General features: G+C 32.1%; 3 protein-coding genes across 6 annotated transcripts; 1 reads left to right on the plus strand and 2 right to left on the minus strand.

Moving 5' to 3' along the window:
• Positions 1 to 398: 398 nt before the first annotated feature.
• On the plus strand, positions 399 to 4,331 carry LOC106754641 (protein WVD2-like 4). Its single transcript, XM_014636691.2, has 8 exons — positions 399 to 676; positions 1,200 to 1,778; positions 1,888 to 2,541; positions 2,656 to 2,711; positions 2,899 to 3,001; positions 3,090 to 3,158; positions 3,380 to 3,490; positions 3,865 to 4,331. The coding sequence occupies exons 1-8, from the start codon at positions 614 to 616 to the stop codon at positions 4,078 to 4,080; spliced, it is 1,851 nt and encodes a 616-aa protein (XP_014492177.1). The 5' UTR covers positions 399 to 613; the 3' UTR covers positions 4,081 to 4,331.
• Positions 4,332 to 5,107: 776 nt separating this feature from the next.
• On the minus strand, positions 5,108 to 9,159 carry LOC106777203 (two-component response regulator ORR26-like). 2 transcript variants are annotated; one of them, XM_014664758.2, is made up of 6 exons: positions 8,842 to 9,159; positions 7,385 to 7,537; positions 6,876 to 7,262; positions 6,658 to 6,734; positions 5,830 to 6,304; positions 5,108 to 5,673 (listed from the first exon to the last, which is right to left on the minus strand). In XM_014664758.2, exons 1-6 carry the CDS (start codon positions 8,966 to 8,968, stop codon positions 5,312 to 5,314), a joined length of 1,581 nt encoding a protein of 526 aa, XP_014520244.1. In that variant the 5' UTR covers positions 8,969 to 9,159; the 3' UTR covers positions 5,108 to 5,311. The 2 variants fall into 2 exon arrangements, with proteins under 2 accessions (XP_014520244.1, XP_014520235.1); XM_014664749.2 differs by having other exon boundaries at positions 5,108 to 6,304; positions 8,842 to 9,158.
• Positions 9,160 to 14,087: 4,928 nt separating this feature from the next.
• LOC106755936 (E3 ubiquitin-protein ligase RNF8) lies at positions 14,088 to 16,367 on the minus strand. Of its 3 annotated transcripts, none has more exons than XR_002666047.1 (5): positions 16,164 to 16,367; positions 15,417 to 15,579; positions 15,239 to 15,310; positions 14,917 to 15,127; positions 14,088 to 14,454 (listed from the first exon to the last, which is right to left on the minus strand). XR_002666047.1 is itself a non-coding variant. In XM_014638169.2 (5 exons), the coding sequence occupies exons 1-5, from the start codon at positions 16,244 to 16,246 to the stop codon at positions 14,244 to 14,246; spliced, it is 735 nt and encodes a 244-aa protein (XP_014493655.1). In that variant the 5' UTR covers positions 16,247 to 16,367; the 3' UTR covers positions 14,088 to 14,243. The 3 variants fall into 3 exon arrangements, 2 of the variants coding, with proteins under 2 accessions (XP_014493655.1, XP_014493656.1); XM_014638169.2 differs by having other exon boundaries at positions 15,239 to 15,305; XM_014638170.2 differs by having other exon boundaries at positions 15,239 to 15,305; positions 15,417 to 15,584.
• Positions 16,368 to 19,089: the final 2,722 nt, after the last annotated feature.

Genomic DNA, 19,089 nt, shown 5'->3' on the forward strand with positions numbered 1-19,089 from the left:
TAAAGAAACGTATAACATAAAAAATTAATTATATATCTATTATAACTCAGTTGAAAAAGAAATTATACTTTTGTTTTTCAATATGTGAAAAACGAGAGAGAAATAACTGTTGGATTCATCTTAAACACACACTTAATTATTAAATTCAGCAATAATAATAATAATAATAATAATAATAATATCGAGAGAAAAAATGGAATGTTAATGAAAAAGGAAAAAGAAAATCTAACGGGCAAAACTGAAGAATAAAACAAAAATTAAGAAAACTAGACGTTAGGGGAAAGATTAGCAGAAAAATAATGCAATGCAAAATTGTGGGGGCAAATGAGAAGTGGGACCCACTCGAATAAAATTGAAAGAAAGGTTGATAAGCTTTAACAATGATATATTAGGTCAGAAGAGTCCACAAGAATCAACGTGTCTAAACCTCAACGTTACTGGAAGAAAAAGGTTCCATTTTTTTCTCACCACATGCAATTCAGAAATTATATTTATTCGACCGTTTAATCGCTCATTCACATTAATTTGTGAAGCAACACACTTTCGATTTTTCCCTCTCTGAATGTAGTTATAGAAATAGAAAAAGGGTTGAGTGAGTGCTTTGTTTTGCGTTATGGGTGAACCATCGGCATGTCTCGTTCGATCCTTCTCCAGTCCCGCCGACACTCGTTACGAGGTGAGTTTTTGTTTCGCAAAATAAGCTTTCGTATGTTTCTGTTTTGTTTTTTTGGTGTGGCTGTTGGTGTTGATAAATGGTGGTGTGGTATGTTTGGTTTTGGTTTTCGTTGTTGAGAGGTTGGAGTGTCTGTAACTGCCTTTTCGTTTCGATTTTGGATTTTAGCATTGCGTTTTCTGGTGCAATTTAACTGTGTTGTTGAAGCGTTTGTATAATTACACCATACACTGAACTCGGGAACTTATCATCGCATTCTCGAATTTTTTTTTCATTCCAATAATCAGTTTATGGCTTCCTTTGCTGAAGTTTTAAAAATTTCTATCATCCAGTCTCACGTTGTTTTTGTCGAGGAAAGGAACCACCCATGGGTTTCGATGTCAATGGTAAATTCACCAATGCTGTTGTTCTGTTCTGGATATAATTTGTATCGATGTTACAATTTTGCAGTTTCCTGTGGTGTGTTGAGTTTGGTGACTTGTGAAATATGTAGATTGGTGTTTATTGTTTTGTTTTTTGATTTTAGGGTAATCCTGTCCGTGCGCTTGGAGAATCTATCTCTTTTGGGAGGTTTATGACAGAAAACTTGGATTGGGAGAAATGGTCAACATTCACTCACAATCGTTATGTTGAAGAAGCTGAGAGATATTCCAAGCCGGGTTCTGTGGCCGCGAAGAAAGCCTACTTTGAGGCTCATTACAAGAGAAAGGCTGCGGAGAGAGCAGCTGCATTGGTCCAAGAAGCAAATGCAAATCCTCAGGCTGATGGAACTCTTGAGTTGGAAGCTCAGCAAAGAAACTATGCTGATTCATCCTCTGAAACGAGTTCAAATGTGCAAAACGTTGTTGCCGCCAATGAACAGCCGAATGAAGAAACTTTTAATTACCAAGTTGTTGAATGTGCTGATGGGGACCAGCGAGAATGTGATGCCGGACAAAGTGATCTAGATATTTCCAACGTAGAAGGAGTAGTGGACGTGGCACATGCCCTCGTCAATACAAATATTAATTTGGGAAGTTTCACATCCATCGGTAATTCGAACCAGTTTGATCATGTTGAAGGCAATACAAATACTGGCCCTGTGGAAGAGAAGATGCCTGATCATGTAAATTTGTGCTTTCCTTCTTTGTTTAGATTTGATTCCTTTTTGTTTCTTCTGATGAGTAATTTTCTAACTGTGATGTCTGTGCACATTTATCATACTGATGCTGCAGGGCACGGCTGGTCCCAATGTATCTACCAAAAAACGACAAGCAAATTCTTCTCCAGAATTATCTACCAAAACTGTGTCTTCCAAATGTTTTCCTCTTGATGAAAAGAAGGCTGGTGCTGCTGCTGTGTCATCCAGAAGTGGAATAAAGAGTGGTCCGAAAGGCAAGAAATCTGTTGGAGACTTAGTTGAGAAGAATAAACTAACTGCGCAGTCAGTCCACTCGTCAATCAATCTTCCATCTCGTACTGGTGAAACACGCAAAAGAGCTGCTGCAGCTACGCAGTCCAGAAATGGTTTAAACACTTTTTCGACCAATAAGAAGTCTGTTGGAGGCATGGTTGAGAAGAAACGAGTAGGTACACCATTACTCAAAATGTCAATCAATCTCCCATCGGGTGCTGTTATGTCAAGCAACACAGATACTGCAGCTACTAAACCCAGAAATGGAACAAACTTTGTTGCGAAAGTTATGAAATCTGTCGGAAACTCGGTGGCAAAGAGACCAACCTCAAGGTCACTCCACATGTCAATCAATCTGCCTTCTGGTGCAGCTGAAACAAGTAAAACAGCTTCAGTGTTTGGCCAGAACATAATTAAAAAAGTTCGTTCTAATTTGCCCAAACATAATCCAGTGGCGTTGCGGGCATCGACTGAGGTATTAACTTATCCACCTTTTGGTTGTACCTACATTTGCACAGTGGTTTTTCTGCGTAAATACACAACATTTGAAATGGTACTCTGGTTGCTAAAGATTTTTCCCCTTCTTTAGGCATCTCGTGGTTTGCAAGATCAAGGTTCTGCCAATCTCCTTTCTCAGAGTGGAAGGTATTTTGTCTTCTATGCCTTTTTTTTAGGTTATGAATGTTCAAACATGTTCCTTGTGAGGAGCTCAACTTTTCTAAGAAGCACTCTCTCACTATTTGAAATTCAAAATCAGAAGTTCAAACATGCATAAAATATGTGGTCTCATTAACGCGGCTTTCTTTTTTTTGTTGCATAAATGTGCGAACAGCTGCCTGAAATCTTCAAGCACCAACAAAAGCAATCTTCAATCAGCTACCATATCTTTGCCTTTTAAATTCAGAAGTGAAGAAAGAGCAGTTAAACGTAGAGAGGCAAGTTATTTTCCTCGTCTCTCACATTAATTGCGAAATTTATGGATGAACTATAGGTCTTACTGGCTTTCACATTTTTTTATTTCAGTTCTTGCAGAGGATTGATGAAACTAAATCCAAGGAAGAAGAGAAAATGAAGTTGCAAAGGACTCTCAAGGTGAATAATTTTATAATAAAAATGGTCCTACCTTTGCACATGATTTACCTTGTTTATAAATAACTGTTGGAAAAATGTCTATAGCTGGAATCACGGAATTTGATCGGTTCGATTTAGGAATAAAGGAGTTATTAAGACGTGGTTTCGTAATTCGTTTTCAACTGCTCTTTATTACTCAGTAAAAAAGGTTATTCAACATCTTTAATTTGACGTTGATGCAGGGTAAAACAGTGCTTGGTCACAAGAAGCTAGGGCAGAACAGTGGTTCTCTATCCAAACTAAATGAGGACAAGGTTGGTGGATCGCATTCACCAAGTACTCATATTAGAAAGGTATATTTGCTTATTAATTCTGATGTTGAAAATAAACATTGTCTAAATGCTAGATGACAGTAGCCATAAATGCCCTTTTGTCTATCCATCTGGATGCTTTTTTTAGTGGCTTAGCCATAAGTCCTTGTTTGTGGCTTTTTGATTTATATTCTAGAGGATGTTGCTTGTCAATCAGTTCTGTTCATCTTGCCAATTCTTTATGACCATCCCACAAAATATGTCAACCATCAATATCTGTCGGTTCATTCTTCCCTACCTGGAGATGCTTTCAACTTGTGATTTATAATATCGTACTTGCATTTTTTTTATTCTGGGTGATGCGTTCAACTTGTAACTTGTGATATATAATAATTTTATTTACTTATTCTTTTCAGACCTCACCTACACTGTCCCGGTCACCAAAACTTGTGAGGAAAGCAAGTTCTAGTTCTAGCACAGTTCACGACAAAAGCTTAGGAAATTCATCGAAGCCACCTATCAGCACAAATAATTCCAAACGTACTACTGAAAAAATTAATCGAACTACAAGACCGATAAATTCATTATCTTGTACCACAAGAGAAAATGCTTCACCAAACATTCAGCATTAGCAAGAAAAAACTGAAACAAACCATTTGTATTCTTTCAGCCTCATGTTCATATTGTTAATCAGCGATTCTAGTTTACTTGTAATTAGGAGAGATCATGTCCCGATGTGTTTTCACATTTCGATGGAAAATTTTGTAGTTTTTTTTTTTTCCTTTTGTAGTCCTCATTAAATTTTGACATTGGAGATAACCAAGTTTGTGAAATAGGTTTAGGCTATACATCAAGGTAAATAATAGCACATGTATTACCTTTAGTTTCATATAACTGTGATTCGTTACTTTGTTACAAACCATTTAAATATTAATATTGAGGACATGGACATATTTTTTCTGTGAACTTGCGTTTGAGGAATTTTAATGATGTATGTAGACAAAAGGTAGTACTTCCACCTAAAAAGAAATATTTGTTCAATTTTTCCAAAACAATGGCTTAGAAGATATAGTACCCTTGTTACTGTTCAAAAATCACTTTAAGCTTCTTTGTCCAACATTGCTTGGTTCTAAAACCATTCTTATAAACCAATCACTTTAAAGTTGTTCCCGTGATCGATGCGCGCGGCTCCGAATTTTCAGCCAGCACTGTCATATGATTAAAATAGAAAAGAGTACATCATTAAGAAAGGCGAAAGTTCACAAGAGACTTTCCATGTGAGGTAATCTTTTATTTACATTTTACGCTATAATATGCAGTTTAACTACTCTTATGGTTGATTGACTCGCCTACATTCTTTTTTACATGATTTTTGTAATAAAAAAAAGTAAATTATAATATATTAAATGAATGTAAAAATATGTTAAAATATATATTTTAAAAAAAAAAACATGGTGACATCTTCTATTACATTCTTTTAACTACGTTATTGTCAAATTTTATTCAAGACTTACTAAATAGTTTGAGTCCATTCTATTTTAGTAAAACCCAAATTCATTCATTCAATAATAATGTTTTCAGAGACATTTGTCAAATAATGCAGCTTGGCATTTATCTATTTTTTACCTTAAGCAAGGATAAAATAAGATGGAAGCAAGCTTATTAAGTAACCTCGATACTTGTCAGCACTCGTTTTTATACATACTGCAATATATCCAAATCCTCTATGATCAGAAAAAGAATACCCCAACCGTTGAGGTTGAAATTCTTCAACAAAGATGTAGTTAGCTACAAGAAACATTAGATTGTCCTTTCATGATTGAATTTTGATTTTTGTTGAAGATGCAGGAAAGGCAAAGCAGTTCATGCTATGAATAGACCTTGATCTATAACTGAGTAATCGGCTGAATCATATAAGTGGCTTGGAGCTTCTGCAATAAGCCCTGGATCATAATATTCTGACATTCCTATATTCTGCAGACCAAAGTTCATGTTATAACATTCACCCTGCAGCCACTGGAAATGCAAATCCTCATCCAAAGGTGCAGAAGCTGCCCCGCCTCCCAAAAGAAGGTTTCTTTGGTAAATTTCCACATCAGAAATGCAACTGAGGTTATTATACCCATGTGCTTTCAATCCTGAATTTGTAGTTGAAATGGGTTCTAAAGATTGGGCATTCATAGCAAGACTTCCTGGTTGAATTGAAAAGGTGTCAACTGCATTCCCTATTGAATTCACAGAACTGGATTGATCATTCTTGAAATCTGAAAACAAAGGTTTTGCTTCTATACAAGCAGGAACCTCTTCCTCCGTTATAGAGGGAGCTGAACTAATTGAAGCAACTGACTGGGATTGATCAACTTGGATGTGGTGCTGCTTACCGTGTAATGGCATCTGATTGAAGCTATCTTCTAATTGAACAAGTGACTTGTGTTCTTCTTTGAGTTGCATGTGTGGAACTTCAGTCCATGAGTACTGTGTTGGCAAGGAGCAATCAAACACTGCATGGTTTCCTTCTGACTGAGCAAAAGGTTGATTGAGGCCAACCCTTGAACTCTCTCTGATATTTGAGTCGGCTACGTTTCCAGTCAAAGGCCTTCCTTTTTTTGCTATGGGGAACTGTGAAACAGTTCCCTTATCGCCTTCATGATTTTTATTTTCCACGGTAGGAAGATGTAATGATCCATCCGAATAATTGTAGCTGTCAGTTGAAACATCATTTTGTTGCTTGTTTACTGGGTTTTGAAATCCAAAACTTCCCAGATCTTTTGAAGGAAAATCTGAATGCTTCATACCACTCGAGGAAGATCTTCGATCGTTTTCTTTCTGAATCCTAATCAAATAAAGCCGGTATTTCTGCACAAGAAATTTTTTTATCAGGAACCCGAGTTTCAAACTTCAAACTCATGGAACATTACACAAACATACACTTTTTCTATACTATTTGTTTTGCCCTATTGAATTTACGAGAGAATCTGCATCCAAGTTGTGATGTTTCTAAGAAACATTTGTACAGGACCTATGTTTGGAGGTAATTACTTACACTCTATTGTATCAAAGTGAAGTTTTGTTATGATTCTAGGTCTACCAAAAAGAATACATGAGTGTAATCATGCATAATAATTTTTTCATCTGAATGAGAGACTCTATACATGTTTCTTTCTCAATAATCTAGGGGTAACATTGAAGGAGTGAAATTACAGCATCACCTGCAAGTGGCTGGCAACATTCTCTCTAGTCAGCCATGGAACATTCATCAGATCCAGTATTTTCTTGGGTCCAACTTCTGCCAAACAAAAGATTATAACTGGCAGTCACACTTCAATTCATCAAGGATATGCTAGGTTATGCTTATCAGCAATATTTATAGAAGCCACAGTAACATTACAAGCAACACTTTTATACAGAACCTCGAGAAGAAACTTACTATCAAATCCAATCTGATTCACAGCTTTAACAAACTTCTGATGAAGATCTACAGACCAGACTACTCTAGCTTTCTTGGTAGATGATGGATCCATACATTCTTTGTCATCGTGTTTGTTATCTGCATCTTTTCTTTTCTTTGTTGAGGTCACATCTTCTACAGCAAACAAGTTTCCCTCATCTGATAGCTCTGATCCATTTCTCATCAAGTGAATGCTCTCAAAACTCTCAAAGCTTTCAAACTCTTTTGCTTCGTGTATTCTTTTTCTAAAGACATGCTGCCATATATTTCGCAGTTCTTTCATCCTTATAGGCTTAAGGAGATAATCACATGCTCCATGTTGAACACCTTTCATGACCCTGCTTGTTTCCCCATCCACAGACATCACTGAACAGCATTGCAAAGTGTGACTTGTCAGAGCGTCGAGTTTCAATCAATGTGATCAAAGGATTACAATGATATGATATCATATAACGAAAAACTTATTATATTATTGAGAGAGAACTGACTAATCACAGGAAGATCCATCTCAAGCCCAACATGCTCAAGAAGTTTAAAACCATCCATGTCAGGCATGTTTACATCGCTGATCACTATATCATATCCATCCTTCCTTTCACGAAGCAAGTTTAGAGCATGCCTTGCTAAGCAGCATGTAGTCACTGAATCAAATGAAAGAAGCGAATCAGAACAATGTGTTTGTTTTTCAAAATTTGTCACTTCTATGAAATCTCACTGATATGAACAGAAAGGCAAAAAGAGAAACTCAGATAGGGGATTGGTAGGCAGTATAGATGGTAACACAACAAAAAAAGCTTTGAAAGTCTCTTGTTATACAAATATTTCTCAGATTACCTATCTGAATGATCAGTGTTGCATGATGTGTAGACCACAACATGTTAGGCATAAGCTCTTACTACTACCTATTACAATAACACTATCATTAAGAGATGTCTCTTTATATATGATCTGTTCTTGTTGCAATCATAGTCTCACTAATTTGGGTTTTGCTTTAGTTGTTGTTTTTATTTGCCTCGTGTAACTTCATAAGCACTAAACTCTCTACCTTTCATTTATGAAAAACAATTTTTTAAAACCTACCAAGGACAAATGCTCAATCCAAGAGAGTTTTAGCGATAAACTAAGATCTCACATATAAAAATCTCACAGAACATGTACAGTTTAATATATTCAGATTTAATTCAGTTCCCAGATATAGTTTTAAAAAAAATAATCCAACATGATATACTGCTCGTGCACCAACCATCTTCTCATTAATATTGACTTTAGTGCATGTTATCAATGGATGAGACCCTGTGGGATTACCAATATGGCATATCATGGCTCCTAAGATACCATAAATAAACAATGCCAGAAGACAATGAATTTAGATTAGGAAGAATCAAATTCGACAAGAGAACTTCTTTATGCTCCTCTCTAAATGTCTTAATATTAAGACACATGGTAACAAAGTAGATAGAACCCGAGCTAATCTACAACATGCCCCCTCTAATAATAACTTCACAATCTTAACTTTTCTGCAGTTCAAGTTTTTGCTTCTTGGAAAATGAAAAGGACCATCCTTTAAAGAGTTGAAAGATCAGTTTACCAAGAAAAATCCAAAATCAACCCAACTTTTAAAAAATGAATGCAAAATTATGAGTATTTAACACTACCTATTTGAGTGCCATCATCAGTTTACATGCTTAACAGAAGAAATCTTGTTTCATTTTTTTTCTTTGCCATAAAAAAGCGAGCACATTCCTTACGAACTGATCCATGACAACGTGACATAACCCACCACAGGCTAAAGCTTAAAAAGAATTAAATCAAAACCTGGAAACTTTACATCAATTTTATAGATCTTAAGTACATGAAATTAACTAATAGTGGTAACTTGGCACATAAGAACAGTGGCAGTGTGCAAAAAAAGAAAAAGGACCACTCATGACTAAACAAAACCAACCTTCATAATTGCACTTCTTGAGCATCTTCTCAAGGATCTTGAGCCACGTAGGATCATCATCCACAACGAGGACTCGCAGACCAGCAGGGAAATCACGTCGAGGGGAAGAAAAACACCCATTATCCATTTTTGAGAGAGACAAAGAGTGGGATCAGTGGGTGTGCTGTGAGTTCAAAAAGGTTGGGTTTGTGTTGTTGGGTTATAACAAGTTAATAAGAGTTAAAAAAATATCAAAGGAAAGAAAGAAAGACAGAGGAAAAGAGAGAGAGAGAGAGCACCAACGAATATTGGCGCCGCACAGCTAACGGTCCCTGTGGCGTACGTTAGTATATATCCCTTTGGGTTTGGTTGGTCGGTCCTACCTAGCTAGCTGCAACTTCAGTGCTACTTGTTAAACAATGCACAGTAAGTATTATTATTATTATTATTATTATGGGAAGGAACTAGGAACAGTGGAAGCAGTTTTTTAAGATTAATGCCGAAAGATAAGGGACACGTTGGGTGGCTTTAAGAAATTTAGATATTGAAAATTGAAAAAATGTTTGTGACACTGAAAAAGTGAACTGGGTTGGGTTGTGGTGTGTTGGGGGCATCCTAGGGAAAATGCAAAAAGGTGTGTACTATTATACCACTGATAGAACATAACCTAGGGAAAACAAACAGTGTTTCTACTTTATACTTTATACTTTATACTATACTTCTCCAACCTCTGTTCTCTCTTTTCTTCTGTTGCACCTGCATCTGCACACCACCTGCGTTTCTCAACCCTATTAACTACTCTCTTTATTACTGTTTTTTCTTTTAAGTCAACTCTCTTTCAAATGTTCTTTTGTCTTTGGCTTCGACTATCACTTACTTTCTTTCTCAACTCATATATGTATAGTATGTATTCTAGCTGTGATCAAGATTAATCTCTCTCGTAAACAAAAACAAAATATCAGTTGTTTGGGACACTGGAGTCTTTAAGTATTCCTTCACACTTAATCACTAGTATTTTTACATCACTTTCAATTTCGATTATCGTTTTAATTAGTCTTCTTTAAGTAATCTTTAAATAGACTTGATATTTGGACACTTAAGTCAGTTAATGAATTCAATTAATTATCATAATATAGTTTAAATTTTATAATAAGTATAATCATTTATCTTTTTATCTTATTTCTGTATTTATAAATTTTAAAATAAATATGTAATTAAGATCGATCCAATTAAGATTCAAGAGTTCATAAACACATTTTATCTTGTTAAATATTAAACATGCTGAATTTATAATCATAATTCTAATATGTGATTAGTGATGGTTTGTGTTTATATGTGACCAATGCATTGAAGAAGTATAACCGATGAAGGACTTAGAGGAAATTAAGTGTAAATGGTGATTCTGTAATTCGAGGAGTGTGTTGACCAAAAGTTTATATGGTTCACCCGTGTTCTTAATTTATGCTTTTGTTTTAATGCATAATAATGTTATTTTGTTAAGAAAATTGATTTCATATTAAATAGATATAACAAACTGAAATAATATATAAAAATGAAAAATGAAAACCAGCTAAAAATTCACTGAAAATGGAAAAAAAAAAAAGGAAGATGGACATTGTGAAAATTCATGTGATGAGTGACATAGTTTTGGTGGAAAGGCACGTGGAATGCATTTCACAGGCATGATGGGAAAGTTGTTGGACAAAAGAGCAATTCTTACACATTTCTAATTTCATTTTAGTTCCCATCTCCAAATTCCAATCAATCATCAATTCTATTATCATTCTAATTTTATTAATAATTAACATTAACGTTAACATTCATTTTAATATTAATTAATATTGAGATAAATCATAGATTGGATGACAAAAATACCTTCTTACTTTATATATAGATAAAATTTGTGATATAATTATTCATACGAATATTTTAATATCAGATGCAATTTTATACTATTTGTATTTGTGATTATTTATTATTTACAAAAATTTAAATTTAAAATTTAATGTATATTTTATTAAATTAAATTAAATTTATATTTTATTAGATTACATTTGATTATATTCAATTTAATTTATATTATTTTTTATATTTTATTTTATAATTTTATATATGATGTCTATACAGGTATATGTAATTTTAAAATATTTACAAATATTTTTAAAAGATACCATTAAATTACAACACATGTATTTATTTACAAATTAAATTTGTATGTAAATACTATTTATATTCGATCCAATCTATTATTATTTCTATATATAATTTATTGAAATAGACTGGTACCTAAATGTATTTATACTATCCCAAAGTTATAAAGTAATATAACAATTAAAATAATTAAAGATATACTTTCATTAATTTAATTGAATCTCAATATACTTTAAACAGTTAATTTGATAATTGGTGTTAATGTTATTTACAATATGTATGTATCAAAATTTGTGTGATTTTCAATTTTGAAACTTTTGACAATATTTTAAATTTTTACACGTAATGTTTTTAAATTAATTTTTATATATTTCCTTTACATGTGTCAGTTTCAAAGCTGATAACATAGTTTTAAAAAAAATTAAATTGATCCAAAAATATAAAACAAATAAATTTTAAATCAAAACATGAAGACCAACTTATTAATTAAATAATTAAAAAAACAGTCAAAACATTATGTTATATTAATGATACCTGATATAATTAATAAATTATTGATATATGCTCAAATATAAATAAATAAATATATATAGATGAAAAGATGCATAAATAATAGAAATAATTTTTAAGAAAACAAAACAAAAATATAAAAAATAAATAGAGTAGTTTTCTTTAAAAAAAAAAGAAAATTATATATGCAAGTTATAACCCACCTCAGGGTGATGTTGGTTTCCAGCGAGTGAATAATAAAATATATATGGAAACAAAAACAAGTAACTGAATTGAACAAAGACAAAGCACAAAGGCAGAGGGACAAAACATCAGCGTCAGGTCAAAAAAATTAAAATAAAAACAAAGGTTCTGTCTTCGTACCATTGGCGCGTGTCTTCCACGCTTCCTTAATAAATAACAACCCTTTCAAAAAGTAACTAAAAGGTGTTATTGTACCAAATTTTAATTTCACACTCATTAAGTGCACATTAAAGCTGCAAACTTTTGTCTGTGTTAATCTTCGCTTTGCCATCTCAATTTATAAAAGTAATTCAATTATTTTTTAGAAAAATTATTTTTTAAACAAAATTTTGTCATGAAACTTTTTTTAAATTAAATTTATTTTTCACCGAGTTTAGAACACTTCAATTATTTTTTAAACCGAATTTAGAACACTTCAATAAATAAATAAATAAATAACTAGTTTAATGCATTCTACCAAAAAAATAAACTCTAAAGGCATAGAGTTTTATATTCTACCTCTAACTTTAACCTTTCCTTTATACCTTCATAGTACATGTGGAATTCAATTACCTACAAGGCTGTACCAAACTCCACATGTATTCACTTTACCCACAAGAAGATAAACAAGAAATAATAATTTTTAGTGTTGCTTTGAGAAATAAATAAATAAACAATGAAAAATAGTTTCATGGGATTCATAAAAAAAAAGACTTATTTCTTAAATTAATATAAAATGGAGAAGGTGAATTTTCCTATTCTTTTAAGTTTTGTAGTTTTTTGGAAAATTGTAAACACTAAAAATTTAAGGGTTAAATATGTTTTTAGTCCCTATATTTTGAGGTGATTTTGGTTTTAGTCCATTTTCAAACTATGGTACAATTTAGTTCTTCAACTTTAGAAAACTCTGATTTTAGTTATTTTTACCAATTTTTTTTAACTTCATTTGTTGTTTCAAGCACGTTTCTTAGTTAATATTGAAGCAAAAATGTGTCAAACAGTGTAAACGATCCAAATGCTATAATGAAACATGTTTAAAACAACAAATAAAGTTAAAAAAAATTGGTAAAAAAAACTAAAACCAGAGTTTTCTAAAGTTGAAGGACTAAATTGTACCATAGTTTGAAAATGAACTAAAACCAAAATCGCCTCAAAGTATAAGGACTAAAAACATATTTAACCCTTAAAATTTAATATTACGAAAATTAATCAAGTAAAATGTTAACTTCTAAATAATATAAAAACACTCTCTTCTACTTTATTTTTGTTATTGTATTTGTTCACTCATGCAAACAAATAGGGTAGAATATATTCACTTTTCCCTCTCTTCTTTTAATCTTAATGAAACTTTTTTCATTCTATTTTTATTTTGTCTTTTTTTTTTCTTTTCACTTTCACTCCAATCCAACACAAATAATATATATATATCTATCCATCTATCAATCTCTCTCTCTATATATAGATAGATAGATATTCTTCAATTTCAATTTTTAAATATTTTTGTAATGATAATTAAGCACTTAGAGAATATATAATATTTTTAGTTGTTTAAATGCAATGAGAGGGTTGTGTGTGGAGAATATGCTGATGCCTAATGATTGGGCCACTTGCCAGAATCACACCCTTTGGTTGTATAAATTGGGCTTATTGAAGCAATTTTGTTATTTCGAAATCATTGTTGTAGTAGCAGTAATACACCCACTTGGGCTCCGTTAATAAACCTTTATTCTCTTTAATTAAAAGCAACTGGGCCAATTAAACACAGAACAAAAGTGAATCTAACACTCTATCAAGGTTTTTTTCAATAGGATGATGTTTATTCATGTATGTATGTTACTTCCCATCCATTTTCGAATCAATTCTTTAGAATATATATTTTTTACTCTTAAAAATCTCTTACCAAATGAAAAGAAATAATGCAAGAAACTTGTAAAGTAAAAGAGTCACTCTGCACTTTATTTTTTACAATTTGATAAAAATTATAGTAAATGTATTATTAGGGAATATAAGTTATTTAGATAGTGTAATCATTGGACAAGTAAATGGAAAAGTAAAAGGATAATAGTTATAAAAGTAAAATAATATTGTATTTAAGAAATATAAAAGTGATATCAATTCTTATACGATTTAACATTAAACGAGATTTTGAGAAGAAAAAATGTACGAAAAAAAATCAACACAGCATGACATCATCTAATGTCTCATATATTTGTTTACTTTATCTCATTTTGTGAAAATAGCTATAGGTACTGTTTATGATGACTCGGTGCACCATGATTTAGCCGTTGATTATTAGTGTATTAAAAGCCAGAACGTGTCCATTTCAAAGCCATTCAACCACAACTTTAGGCTCTCACAGGTAAAAGAAATCAAAATATCTATGATTGATGCCTTTCATAGTTTATGCTCTGTACTCTTTCAATATTATTATAAGCATGAGATTGAGGTGTTCACAACACAGGGAAAAGCATATTTGTCTGATTCAACTATTTCAACTGCATAAAAGTTATAATTAAAAGCCTTTTTATTTTTTGTTGAAGTCATAGCATGTAATTGAATGTGTATAGTAGATGTGGTTCTGCTAAGATTGGAGGCAGAGTTTGAATGAAAAGGTACAAACGTCTCAAATTGTCTTTTGCAATGGTGAAGCTGTCAACCACATCACTGTTGCCAATGACCATCCATAAATCTGCAGGACTGATCCTTCTCATGCTTCCACGGCAAAAGGGACATGACTCTGATCTCATGTACCTGAATTTTTCATCTGTTACATTTTGCACTCACAAGACATAACACTTACTTTTATATCCTACCATAACATTATCTCATTCAACATTATATTAAGAAATAAAATTTAAACTTGACTCAATTCTATAAAACCAGTCTGTAACTGGAAACTAGTCTTATTTTAGTCAATATTAATCATATAAATGCATGTTTTTATCAAGAGTAAATGGTTTATGCAGTAGTTATAAATCGTTCGTTTCAGAAAGATCATGGTTTCTGTAAGTTCTTTCATAAATGAATAATAACCAAATTGAATGATGTTATCTTGGTATATCATGATGACATTAAGGGCTTGTTTGGAGAAATTTTTTCATGAATAGTTTAGTAAAAAATTGATTTATTTCTATTATGTTTTCTCATTTATGGAAAAAAGAAGTTATCAGAATAGGCAAAGGAATTTAATTCTGTTGTGGCATCTGACAGTACCAATCATGGAAGCAACTTATGCAGAAGGAATGTCCACAGTTTGGCAGAACCATCTTCATGTTGTTTTCCATGCATATGCCACATTCTTCATCTCCCTCTAAATCTTTACTTTGGACCTTTTCAAGCCTCTTTCTGTTCACTTCTGCATAACTGTGTCTTCGATCATTGTTAAACTCGCCTTGAAGCAACCTTAATGAAGGGTATATAACAGCTGCAAAAGCATGCCATCATCCTCAAAGGTTGATTCACAGTTCAAGAGAAAAAAGGCACCAACAAAACCAGATACATACATATAAATATGTAACATAACATTAAAACATACCATAAAATTCCTTTATAGTTGCTTTCCTTTCATTTGAGGAAATAGATGGTATTCCATCAGCGTATACCTGGACTAAGACAAAAGAAACATAGCTAATTCATTTGCATTTCCATCACAAAAGGGTGGGGAAAGTATACAAAAGAGTGAAAATTTAGAAAATTGAACAATGGTGACTTACATTGAAAATTAGTATGTGGAGTAATCCCAAATACACAGGTAAAGTATCCGTGCAACTAAGATCCAACCATTGAATCAAGTGCAAGAAAAGAGGTGCAAAGGGGCTGTAAGATAATTTCATCTGAAAACAGTTCCCATCACAATCTCCAGGAAGTGACAATGCCCTGCACTAATTTTAAAGTTCATCTGTCATAAACATAGCCTAATCAAACACAATATATCAGTTTTTTTCTTTGCAATTTTTGCATTGATGAAACGACTTGCATGATAATTACTGTAGACATAGATAAACCAATGCATTTGTAATTACATGACAATGACAAAAACTTAATAATTATTGTAAATATCAATAAACTTGCTAAATATGATTATCTGTGACTGGATAGCAGTAAAGAATCTTCCTAACATATTGGTATGACAAAGGACAAACATGCAGTTCTCAGTTGCATGTAACACAGAAATGAGTTCTTTTGAGGGGATTCTGCATGTAGTCATAACACTAAATGAGACATATCTTCACCTATATAAGATTTTAACACTACTTTTAACCTAAAACTTGGTATTTTTTTTCTTACCATCTTTACTCAAAGTGAGAGTTATACCTCACACTTGAATTTCTAATCATACCAAAAATATTTCAGTGATATTGCAGCCCTTTGTCATCCATAAAATGAAAAGGGAAAGAGCAAGGCAAATGGGAATGGAATAATACACTTGGCTATAAAATTAAATAGAAGAATTAGCTTACAAGGAATTAGCATGTTGTATATCATCTTCAAGAGCCTTGACAGAACCACTGTAAGAAGAATGATTGGCCTGATTTTGCCACATTTATAAGTCTCCCCGAGAAAAATGTAGCAAAAAGGAAGAAAATTTGAAGAGAAAAAAAGGGTTTGAGCCTTTAAGAAATTAGACCAGTTTGGTTTTCTTAATCAAATTCAAAGAGAATAATAATATTTGAAGCATGGAATTAGAATGAAGAAGAAGGGATATCTCTTAAAAGGAAGGTTTGAGAGTAGGTTGCTTACTTTTCAAACGTTGCAAACTGTAAGGAAAGAAAAGGATGGCTTCAGTCACAGACTTTTCTTTCCTTCTTCATTAATTGCCTCCTCAACTGCACAACACTGTTCAATGCTTTTACCATTGACATTTGCATTTAGACAAAGTCTTACACAATTGAAGTCTTGAATCCTAGAGCTTGTGCCATTGTTCCTTAGAACCCTTTATTAAATGTTTTCCCTACTTTTGTTTACCTGTTCATTTCTCATTTTTCTGCCACAGGGAGCATTAATGGGGCTGCTGCCACCATTTTTAGGTGGTGAACAAGTTTGCTATTGCAACCTTGACTTCATTTTCTTTTCATGAAAGGGACGAAAAGCTAAAGCCACACGGCACCATACAGACCCTTTTGCATGATGTTCTAACCATTTTCAGAGTTTGAACAGTTCAGAATTTGCAAGTGGAGAGAGGTCACGAGACTGCATGGTTGATGTGTAGGGATAAAGCAGAAAAACAAAATCTATTTCACCGAAAACATCAGCTGAATATGTTTGAAAGCGGGAAAACATCTGTTTTTAGAATTGATGAAACATGTCATGATTGATAACAGGACATACTTAAAAATCGAACTGAGTTTATTATATAATAATATAATTATTGAACAGCGTTAAAATCACTTAGAATGTTAAATCTAACCTTGTTTTTACCTTGAATTTAACAATTTTTTTAAGACATTTAAATATGTTGAATTGAATTTAAATTCATCTCATTTGAAATTATTTTAAGGTTTAATAGGTTCGGAGTTCCCTATATTTGGGGGATTTCACCCTTTTATAATCCACCTATGCACTTGAAACGGTGCCACTTGGAAGCGTCAGCGTGCCACATGTTCAAAAACTTCACGACGTTAACTGCATTTAACGGAAAGACTTTTATTGATTCAAATTGACAAAATTGGGGACCTAATTGATCACTTTCACAATTGGAGGACCCAATTGAAACAAAGTCCCAAAATATAGGGACCTCCGAATCTATTAAACCTTATTTTAACTTTTAAATATTTTACTTGATAAGGAAATTTGTATTGAGTAAATTTTATTTTTTTTTGGAAAAAGTATTTTTAATTATTATAAAAATTTATTTAAGTATCGAATAATTGTTCAACATAAAAGATATTAAAATTAATTATCTTTTGTAATTAATGTTGATGTTATTTTCTAATAAAAGTTTTTCAATATTTTTTAATTGATATTTGGAAAGAAAAAATTCAATTTATGTTAATTTAATTTTATTAACCTAATTATTTTAAATTATCATGATTGATAGATAAAAAATATTAGTTTTGGTCCAACAAAAGAAAAATAAAGAAATATGTAAAGTAATTAAAATTTTTGAATGTAACAAAAGTCATCAATGATTGAACTAGAAATGTGTCTCATATATTTTGAAAATCCTTTTCCAGATGGCATCTCATGTATTCCCAAAAAATTGTTCCATAAATTTCTTTCTAAATCTTATTTTAAAAATCTTATTCTTGAAATTTTGTTCTGAAAATCATATATTTCAGAAATTCTAAAAACTTTGTTCCAGAATGCAGTTAGTAATTGGGAGGGTACAGGAAGTAATAAAACAAATGAAATCGTTAACCAATTTAGAGATCCGGCCCATTCTATGGTCCAATTCCCAGAATTAAAAAAAAAATATTTTCCGTGTCATAATTCACCATTTTTTTTGTATTTGGATAAACATTCTCATACATATTTCCAAGGTAAAATAAAATTTATATTTTAAAATTCGTTTACACAAATTAAAGAAGCAAGTGAGAAATCACAAGAGCCTCTACAAATTAATTAATTCAAAAACTAATTTTAACTTTTTTGAGAATTTCGTTTTATTCTAAGTTTCTTATTTTGGTCTTTCCTTATGAAGAAGTTTACCTATACATACCCATCTCATTATTTAACATAAAAGAGGAAAGAAGATGAATGAAAAGATTTATTTTGTTTTGGTATTCATGTTGGTATTGCTTCTCATCGTATAAATACAAAATGAAAAAAAAAAAGGTACAAGTTTAACGAAATTTATTTTGTAAATGTTTTAGATGAGTTGACATGAAATAAGAGAAAAGTGAGTTGGTATAATAAACTTTATGAAAGGATGATTATTCTGATTTGTTCATCCCAGCAAAGATTGAAAGAAAGTGATTGTAATTTGTCCACTTACAGAAATAGCATAAGCATCTGTTTCAATTATTGACTTTATTTTTCCATAATGTGGTGTGAGCCTATGCAGAATTTGATACTACTTTCACAAGGGAAAACATCAACAAAGACATTTGCATTTCAAGGACACAACAGAATAATAATTCTCTGCATCTTCGACCACTCAATTTATTGAACATTTTCCCTATGTTATGCAGTTCGCCAAACCTTAAATTAAGGAACACAAATCAATAAATTAATCACCCTTCATTCTTCTAATCATGCACTATTTTCCACCTTTTGGCTTTTGGCCCTTGCTTTTGGCACGGTTAAGGCTGTGTCCAACACAATTTTTACATTAGAAAGGATTTACATTGTTACCAACTTGTGTCAATATATCAGAAGAGAAGTTTCAATTTCAGTCCAAAAAATTTCTGATACTTAATAACAAAGNAAAGAGGTGGATCTNACCGT

Source organism: Vigna radiata, chromosome 2 (assembly GCF_000741045.1).
Source record: "Vigna radiata var. radiata cultivar VC1973A chromosome 2, Vradiata_ver6, whole genome shotgun sequence".
NCBI lineage: Eukaryota > Viridiplantae > Streptophyta > Magnoliopsida > Fabales > Fabaceae > Vigna > Vigna radiata.